The sequence below is a fragment of the Manacus candei genome, unplaced genomic scaffold, assembly GCF_025592945.1.
Source record: "Manacus candei isolate 608988 ecotype Guabito, Panama unplaced genomic scaffold, ASM2559294v1 h1tg000024l, whole genome shotgun sequence".
Lineage (NCBI taxonomy): Eukaryota > Metazoa > Chordata > Aves > Passeriformes > Pipridae > Manacus > Manacus candei.
In genome coordinates, this window is record NW_026138072.1 from 5,604,712 (window position 1) to 5,614,862 (window position 10,151).

General features: G+C 39.6%; 1 protein-coding gene across 2 annotated transcripts in view; it reads right to left on the reverse strand.

The window, feature by feature from the left end:
• The window catches only part of ARSB (arylsulfatase B), a 78,106-nt gene extending 69,192 nt beyond the window's left edge, over positions 1 to 8,914 (reverse strand). For both annotated transcript variants that reach the window (XR_007904627.1, XM_051788103.1), the window contains exons 1-4: positions 8,596 to 8,914; positions 5,529 to 5,715; positions 3,204 to 3,394; positions 2,460 to 2,667 (exon numbers count right to left, since the gene is read on the reverse strand). Coding sequence is in view for 1 of the 2 variants with exons in the window: in XM_051788103.1 (XP_051644063.1) it covers positions 2,460 to 2,667; positions 3,204 to 3,394; positions 5,529 to 5,715; positions 8,596 to 8,883 (874 nt within the window). In the remaining variant the exon portion in view is untranslated. The remainder of the gene's footprint in view (positions 1 to 2,459; positions 2,668 to 3,203; positions 3,395 to 5,528; positions 5,716 to 8,595) is intronic.
• Positions 8,915 to 10,151: the final 1,237 nt, after the last annotated feature.

A 10,151-nucleotide genomic window follows, 5' to 3' on the forward strand; every position in this document is an offset into this window, starting at 1 on the left:
ATCTCACACCAGTCAAGACTTTTAAAGCTACTATTTGATATACAAATGAACTAGCTCACCTTTTTCTTATTTACTTGTAGAAATAGCTTGTCTATCTGCTCCAAAAGACACCAGTGATGTTGATTTAGGATATAGCAATGGAGTCAGACTTTGCTAATGACCAGGTAACTTTATTTTTATCCTGGTGTCTCCATCAAGCCACTTTAAAGAGGAATTGAAGTTCTTCTACACAGTTTAGAAGCCTCTTTCAAAATGTGCAGTATTTCCATTTGTTAACTAGCGTGTTTTCAAGGCAATCCTGCTTGAGCCATAACAAATGGGAAGAAACACAGAAGAGTATAATAAAAAAAAAATTCTATCACGAGATCAAAGATTATAAGTACCCACTAAAAAGAGAGCCCTAATTTGGGGTCAGCACTTCACAGTGAAGTAATCAATCAGAAGACTATTTGTTGCAGTGCTACTTGCTGTAGCACACAATAGGAAATGATCACCTGTAAATTATTTTGAGGATGGGACTTTTGAAGCAGGGAGAGATGCAAACATAGAAATGTCAGTTTTGGCCACAACTAAAAAGGAAATAGTAATGAACCTAGTAAAACATACTCATGTAAAAGTAGGGCCTTTGCTCATGCACAGCTCTGCATGAGATACTCAATCCTAGATCCTCTCATGTTTCTTTTCAAGCATGTTTGAACGTCTATTCCGAAACACACCACTTGAAAAAGCACTAAATAAAATATAGAAAAACTGAATAATTTCACACTTATTCCCCTTTTTTGGTCATTTTTAAAAAATGCTTAATGAATCTAGTTTCAACATCTGGTTTTTGAAACTGGGTCTTTAATGCATGCAATGTTTGATGCCTGGAAAGAAAATTGTTTGAAGTGAAGAGAGAACACTGAAAAAAACCAAATCACTGGCCCCTGGTTTCCTTGATCTAGGACAAATTTATGTCCATTTTAGCCATTAAATTTAACTCCTGGCAGTTTGAAATGTCAATTAACTCAAAATAAGTCTCATTAGATAGTGCAGACACTGGATTCTCCTAACTGTTTGACTCTTGTTGAAATGTACCTGTAATTGATTGCAAAATAATCACTGTTAAAAAGCAAGGTATGCTGTCACTGTTTGGAAAAAAAGAAGTTTCATAAATGAAAAAAATAAATTTGTCTTTTTAATTCACTCGTACCCTGTAATTCTAGCTCAGATTTATTTAGTTTTATTTCACAATGTACTGAACAAACATTACTGAAATAACTCTACCAAGACTCCATCAGCAAAGACTGGATTTTTTCCATATGGAATAAATACTGCTATCATTTTCCATATGTCTTTGCTTACTTTCAGTTCTTAATATAAAAACATTGCAAACAGAAACAGGCACAGAAGAGTTATCAAACCCTGCTAGAGCCAAAACCTGGACACAAATGTAACATCATAAGGCAAACAGGTTTGAATTCAAAATGAAATTCCAGGACTCCAAGTGCTATAGCTGCTAAACTCAAAACACATCAGTGTATTTTCATCAAACCTTGGGGTTTGCTTTGGGGGTTTTTTGTCGTTGTTGTGTTGCTTTTGTTGTTGGTTTCTTTTAAGTGTTCACAGAAAACTAATTTGCCATTTTGACAGCCCTACTATGTAAAGCCTGGACAAAAGAGTAACTGTAAGCATTGAAAGGCTACTTCCTACTCCCAACCAAACAAGAATAAATATGTTCCTGAAACCTAGCCAAGCAGCTGTATTTCAAAAAGATTCTGTTTCATTCTTAATTTGGAAACAAAGGAGAGTGCTTTGCAATGTATTATTTGCATTACTCTAATAATCTAGAAAGCAGATCCTGTGCCTGCACATACAAAAGCTTAGACAGTAATTTGGCAGACTAGACCGTATTATCATACAGTCAACTTTTTTACTAACAGACCTTTGCTTCACGGAAGTAAAACACCAATGAAACATTTCAAACAAGACAAAAATTACATGTCACATTAAAGTAAGGGAAAGAAGGAGTTCTGGCTTCAAACTGCTTGCTGTTTGTGCTTCATACAACACATGGCAAATCATAGACTGGTCAGGCAACTTCCTATAGCCCAGGACAAATGAATTTGTAGATGGCTCTCAGTAAGGATTCAATTCTGACAGATCCTCAGTAACTGCAGTGACAAGTAAGATGTTTTTAACTTCACTGCACTCCTCAGATTTTACAATGGTGTTTTTACTTCAACAGGAGCATCCCCCATTTGCACAGACACTATTTTCGAGCTGGTTTTGTAATGTTTGAGAAAGCTCTAAGAGCAGGGAGAGAAACTGCTGCTTCATTTTAAGCCCTGCTTCACTTTCATTGCACTTCAGTACCTAAAAATATATGGAGGAAGGACAGAGGGGCCAGATGTCTCTCCAGTCAGCCTGTTAGACACTGTAGCAAAGTTATTACTGAAGGAATATTTAAAGGAACTTACCAGTAGAGAAAACAAGAACTGTGTTGTCCCAAAGACCATTTGTTTTCAGAGCATCAGTAAGATTTCCTACAGCTTCATCCATAAGAGTCACCATCCCTGCATAATGGCGCCTCTTTAAATCTTTTATGAAAGAATATGGTTTCACATATTCGTCAGGGACCTCAAGAGGTTCATGGACAGACTGAAAGGCAAGGTAGAGAAAGAGGGGCTGGGGTGGAAGGGACAGAATGGAAATTAGTTGAACACGAAGTACTACATGCCAAAGTTACTGCAGCAAAAGCAGACCTGATTCATCAACAGTGCAGGTAATGTGTTTTAGTTTCTTCTACATCTTCTAATCCCTGCACATAAACTAACAAAACTTTGAAAAATTACTTCTCCAAAGCTGTGGAAAAACATCAGGTGTATCTTTTCTTCATAATACATTTGTGAACAATTTATTTGTACTAAACTTCTCACATTAAACTTTCCATTCTCTTCTTAGAAGAATAAATTACTTCTAAACCATTTCTAAAATCTTAATAATTGTATTGTAATAAAAGAAATGGAGATCAGTAGCAGGTCAGTGCCAACCAAAGCTGACAAGTTTTACCAGCACTACTTCTCACATTTAGCTCTATGCACCTTAGTGAATAGCCCCAAATTACAGTTCAAGTGCGGGTCTCTCTCTGTTAATATTTCATTCACATTTTTTAAAACATTCTTTAACATTGAAGTTATCAGAGTAACAGCTGCTGACTGTACCTTGTCAGTTTTGTGATTTGCTATAAGATCTATTGCTCTTTCTGTAAATAAATTTGTGGAGTACACATTTTTAAATCCAGTTGCAACTTCTTCTCCATCTCGAAAGTCCAGAGCACAGCGCGTTACATTCTTTGTTTTGATGAGAACGCAACGGTCATGAGTGTAATAATCCTCACTGCCCAAAAGATAGCCTAGAACAGGAAAAGATGAGAAATGAGCAGGCCAACATCGTGTCACATAAACAGATACATCAGGGAGAGAAAAAAGCCAAACATAAATGTCAAAACATTAGTGGTTTTGAGTTGAAGCATGAATTCAACACTGAACTACCTACAGAGACACCTCTGACAGGTCTAAGTAGCCCAACATTTAATACCTCATCGACTGTTCATCACTAATGGAAGTAGTAATTTCAAAAGAAATTAAACATTCTGAAAGCAGTTCCATGATTTCATAATTATAATTTGATATCAAAAACATTAGCAATAAACTAATGCACTGATAGCAAAGGCAGTGATCTAGTCTGTGCACTAGTCTGATTTTTGCTGGTACAATTTTGTATGTTTGTATTTTCATGTAAGACTTCCATTTCTAATAGAAAGTTTGGAATTTTTTTAATTTATTTATTCAAAAACACTCAAGTACAAAGCATCTTTTATGTCAGCTGTAAAGTAATTTCCGATCTATTGCTGACACCAGGTGGTGAAGAAAGGACACTATCATTTAGAGATACCCAAAAGAAACCAAGCAAAAATTCTATAGGTATAGATTTGCTCCGACCTAGGGCTATCCTGTGGAGGAGGATAACATAACCCTTTGTGTTTCAGTTATCAGAAACGAAACTTTTTAAAATTCTTTGAATCTCAGAAATTAGTACTGCTTACTTGAATTTTTATTCAGCAGCTTCAGATAGTTATTTACTATGTGCTATGTGCTATAACACATGTACAGAAAGAAGGAAGTTGCCTTAAATACAATATAAATGTCTAATATATTTTTAGGAGAAAAATATGTTTTCTTTCAAAGCATGAAGACTGACTTTGTGTGCAGACTGCTTACATCAATGTACTCAGAGGAACAAGTTGCCTTTTTTCCATTTTGAAGGCCCAGTGGAGGACACATTCCATCAAGCGTGCCATGGAATCAAATGTTGCTACCAGAATTTGCCTACCAGAATTTCATTAACATTGTAGGATATTGAACTGTTACATTCCTTGAAAAATAATGTCACATTGGGCACCCAACGACCAACCCAGTGCCAGCCTGTGTTCAGGCTCCTGCATTAAGTGCTTGCTCAGTCCCAGGGTGAGATTTCATGAGGAATGGCAGCCCACCTACATCTATGCCATCAAAAAGATCCCAAGCTTCTGTGAAGGGACGGGAGGAAGCATATATTTTTAAGCAATGAGCCCTTGTATTCTGGTCCATATATATTAGCTTAATTCAGTTGTGAAACCATGGCCCCAAGCTCCCTGAAGAGTCAAAACTGATGAACCATCTAAGGGAATAGTTTTTCCTACCTAACATTTGGATCAACATTGTCTATAGAGGACACGTAGCACAGTTTTGCTCTTCATTTAAGCCTAAGGTTAGAAAAGTGAGACACAGGCTTCTACATTGAAGTGAATGATTTTGAAATTCATGATTCAATTAAAGTGTCTTAAAAACAACCAAGTGGACATGGACTACTTTGCACTCAGTACTGTGCAAAACAAAACGCAGAGCAGACAGCCCAAGTCACTTAACATCTGTGACACTTGTGCAAAACTAATAAACCTCCAATCGACACTGGGAGAGGAGTCCAACATTTTAAGAGGAAGAATAAGCAATGGGTAGCTACAAGTTGCTCTGTAAGTACTGCACTCACACATGGACAATCTATTTTTCTATTAGTCTGAGAGTTTGACTTCGTAAGTAGCAAGCTTTTGGATGCTGCTTTATAGACGTTTTCACACCATCCTGTCACCAGATTTGCAAAACCAGTGCTACACAAACTGACGGTAATCCCCATTCCCTGCTCTCCTGTGCTGCTGTGGGGAAGAGGTAGAGAATTTGGAATAAAATAGGAAAGCGGGAGGGTGGGGGAAGATCGTAAGAGCGGAATACCTTATTCAGAGCCATACAATAAGTACAGTATTTTCTTCAGTAAGTTGCTAAGCTTAGGCATATTTATAAAGGCATTATTTTAAGCAGTTCAGAAACATGAACACCCAGGTATTGATGTACTTATAAACTAACAGTAAATCTGCTGTTCTTAAAAGAATAGGGCAGTTTTTCACCCTTTTTAACACTGTATTTATTGCACATATTAAATCAAACCATTACCAAAAAAAGTATCAAATCCTCTGCGGGTTGGAAGGCACTCTTTTCTGTACATCCCTAAATGCCACTTCCCCACCATATGAGTAACATATCCCGCCTCTTGAAGTAGCTCTGGGAGGAGTTTCTCATCCAGTGGCAGACAGCTGGGCTGGCATGGCCAAATTATCTGGTGTTGTAAACCTGTGTGGATCTAGCAGATAAAAGAAGCACGAGAGATCACTTACAATGCAGCCATGTGTTCCCATGGGTCAATTTATAACCAAGCCCAAAAGGACATTCAGCTACATCAGAGGTTAGCCTTAGTTTTAGGGGATCCTCTTTTTACTGATGTAGCACTGAGAAAGATGAGGAAGCTGCAGGTGGAGGGCAAGGTGGCATGGAGGAAGACAAGAAAATAGTACTGCGAGGGTTAACATCATCTTCCCAGGTATAAATCAAGTGCAATTAAAAAAATAAAACAAACACCAAAACCAAAAAAAACAAACCAACACAAAACCAAACAAACCCAAAGCTTCTAATGTTTTTAGCTAAAAATCCAACAGGTAACAATTACAATTATGGTGTGTTTGAAGTCTAAGGACATCTCAGTATGAAGTTAGAGATTTTAAATGAGATGGAAATGGTCAAAAAGGCACAAGACAGTTGAAGCTGTCAAGCTTTTGGCTGTATCAGAGAGCAGGAAATTGTGTATCAGGGAAGGGTGATAAAAGGTAAGAGAACTATTTTTCCATTACTCTTCTAAAAGGATATTATATATACACATTTTTATACTTATTTGCATACTTCAAATGAGTGTGAGCACTATAAAAAGTATTTGAATATAGGGATGACACAAAGTTTAGATACTGCCTAAATCTGACCTTAAATAATTCCACTTAAGCTTCCAATCTTAATAAATGGTGAATTTTGTACCTCTTTACAAAACCATAGCTGACAACAATACTTCAATTAGTATATTGTGCTTGATGTAAGAAAACTCTTCAGTAACTGTGTACTATAAGCTGACTTTTGTCAAATCCCCTGTCTCCTCCACAACAAAAAAAAGGCACTACCTTAAACCTAGGTCAGCAAGCATATGTATACAAGTATAAATATCTTATTTACTAAATATTTCTATTAATCTGTGTGTGTCAAAGCACAAAACTCCAAGACCTCCAAGAGCACAAGACATCAGATTTTATCTCTAAGCACACCAGTGTAGCAAGCTCCATGATTAACTTCTAGAGCATCACGTTAGCAACACTCAGAAGTGACTTTTAAAATAAGCCCTGCTTTTAGGTAAGTGGGTCCTTATAAAGGGCCTACTAGTTACTCATTTTCCTTGAAACAGGAAGTTTCAAAAATTATAGTATAAATTTTATATTATATATAAAATTATATGCAAACATATTTTGAAATGCTGTAGTACAGAAAATATTAGAAAAACACACACACTAACAAAGCACTTTATTTTCTCCCACTTTCTCTGGAAAACAAGAACAAGAAGAAGAAAGCAATAATTAAAAAAATCTACAGCTTTCTTAGACCAACACCTTGCTCTTTTTTCTTACAGATTGCAGGGTGACTATCAAAATTCCAGCTCCCAACAGGAACAGATTTAAATTAGTTTCTCAAATCTCTAGGTAATTGTTAATCATATCAATGGCTTAAACAAAGAAAAAAAAATCCCACCTATTTGCTGCATAATTATTTCCTGCACCGAATGTTTTTCTTTTTAAAATGGAATACATCCATTTTCTAATATTTACTATAATTATATTTCTAATATTTATGATCTTATTTGTAACAAGATCAACACAAAGATCATTAAATTATCAAGATGGATGTATAGCATGAATTTAAATTCAGACTGAACTACAGCCATTTCCAGGCCCACTTTTAAAATGAGATGTAGCAATGGCCCATTTCTAGGAAGCATGTTCAGACTATGAACTGTACTTTAAAAATAATCACAATGAAGAAGTGGTTTAGGTTATTTAACAGAACAACTTAAAGAGTTGATAAAGATGATGTAAATTACTTCTTCCTATTCATTGTTATTGATTCCTGGAGTTTCTAGGAATAGGACAAATGTTGCAAGGAAAGTGTATCACCTAGATCAACCTTTCTGCAAACAAGAGATAGAATCCAATCATACAGGATGATGTTTATTTTCATTAATTTAGAGGAGTTTCTTTGGAAAATCACTACTGTTAACATGGACTTGCAGAACTTTTTGAGAGGGTAAGTTTCTGAAGCACACTTAACCCTTTAAGAGTTTCTTCCTTCTGTCTATGCTGTATGGCCATGCTTCTTTCCTTCTACTCCCGTTTTTGCCAAAATTGCAACAAGGGCAGGAAGAGGGAGAGTTATATCAGTGTTAAAAAGCCCAATCCTTATACCTGTGCAACTGAAAAAAAAAGTGGGAAAACTCATGACTGTGACTATGAAGTAGCTGGACAGCCAGCCTAAGGATCATTCTGTGTGCACTCCGTGAAGGAGTGCAGAAACATCTACATCTATGGTACTGTATGGAGGAGAATGTATACAGCTTGGGATGCATTTAAACCTGCATTGGAAAAGATGCTGGAAAAACTGAACAAGTGGTGTTGATCCACTTCTGTCTACACCTCGACCGGGTGCCTGTCCAGTGGAGAAGTACCTTATGAGTCAGATGACTAGCCACTACTGGCTGCCAACCTAAGCACAGAGAGCACCTCGTCTTTTCTGAAGCAGAACAACAGACAGCACCTCGGCTTTTCTGGGGCAGAACAACTTGCACTAAATCCATGTTGGTTTACTCCTGAGCTCGCAAGCCAAAGGTAAGTTAAGACTGCATATAAAAGCAATTGGTTTCCACAGAGTAGTGGAAAACAGCTGCTTCCCAGCGTACCGGCACACGGGACACATGAAGCACAAACTACACGGAGCATTGCCAGAAGCAAGCAGGGGAGCAGCACCCACCATCCACCTGCCGACAGCGCGCGAAGCGCGGGAAGTGTGGTCAGCGGAGGGAGCCCCGAGGGCAGCGGAGGGAGCCCCGGTGTTTCTCCCGTGGGAGGAACAGCTCAGCCCCGAGTGCTCGCCCTACCTGGTAGCGGCCGGAGAGCAGCTGGCTGCGGGACGGGGTGCAGAGCGGCTGGGTGTAGTAGCGCTCCAGCCGCACGCCGTCCGCGCCCAGCGCGTCCAGCCGCGGCGTGCGGATGGCAGAGCCGTGCCAGCCCACGTCGCCCCAGCCCAGGTCGTCGGCCAGCACCAGCACCAGGTGTGGGGCGGGCGGCCGGGCCGCCGCCGGGCGCGGCAGGCAGAGGGGCAGGAGGCAGAGGGGCAGGCAGAGGAGCCGGCTAAGAACCATCCCCGTTACCGCCTGCCTCGCCATCCCCGGCAGCAGGAACTGGGCCGCAGGGCCCGCCCCGGCGCCGGGCTCCGCCCGGCCAGCGAACGGGGCGGGGAGGGGGCGGTGCCGGGGCGGGCAGGGCCCGGACGGTCCCTGTGAGCCGGGGGAGCGGGGCAGCACGTGCTGCGGGAAAACGGTGTGGGTCCGGGCCGGTGAGTTCTGGAGCGAGTTAAGAAAGGAAATTGTAAAGCTGTTGCTGATGTTGGCAGAGTATCCGACTCGCTGATGCTGGCGGACCGTTCTAATTGTGACTTGCTTCAACTCTTACATTAAACACCTGTTTTAAACCACGGAGCCTTCCCCCAGGGGAACCACGTAACTATGTTCAAGCTTGTATTTCAAGTAATCTATGATTTCAAGGAAGTCAGTACAACATTATGAGAAGAGGACACAGTGCTTTCAGGTACAAGTAACTGGGCTCTTATTTCTGCCTTCATGACAGTTCATCCAGATCTAATATATACTGCCTACAGAGTTTATCTGTGCGTAAGCAAAGTGAGACAGCTGCAACACAGTCATGGCCTTGCTGCTTGCCAATGTGTGCTACAGCCTGGGAAAAGTGAGTTGCCACCGTCACTGAAGATGCAGCTGAGCTGAGCAAGATGGAAATTATTCCTATTGGAGAAACTCAGTATCAGCTGCTCTCTTTCACACACACACTCACTCACAAACAAGAGACCCATGTGAGTCATCCCTCCCTCCTCCCCCTCGACCCCTCTGCAAAACCATAAAAATCACAGTGCTTTTTTCTTTTCATTTTGCCCATACAGATGAGAAGCCTTGATCTAGGTCTGGCTGTAAGATGGTGCCAGTGACAGTTACAGTGTAGGAAGGAAGTGAAGCAACTCAGAAGCAGAAACAGCAGCTATGTCAACAGGGCTGTCTATTTCTGCAAACCATGTAATTGCCTAAAGCAATAATGCAAACAACCACTACCTTCATTATAATTTTGATGTAAAATCTAAGACTGTGAAAGGACAGAAATAGCTATCAACTTTGATCAATTTTGTTCATCCATGGAATACACATAAATTTCAGTGTCTAGCTGAAGATCAAATAACCATATGTTTCACATTTAGCTAGAATGTTACATATGTGTATTGCTAAATTTATACAGCCATTTGGTAACAGATCAAAGAACAGTCCACATTAAAAACTGGTTTTCTTGGTAAGAAAGCCAAATATCGAGTATGCTAGACTCCTGAGTACTTTTTTTTTTTTTATTGACTACTTTCTTTTTGATTTCTCTG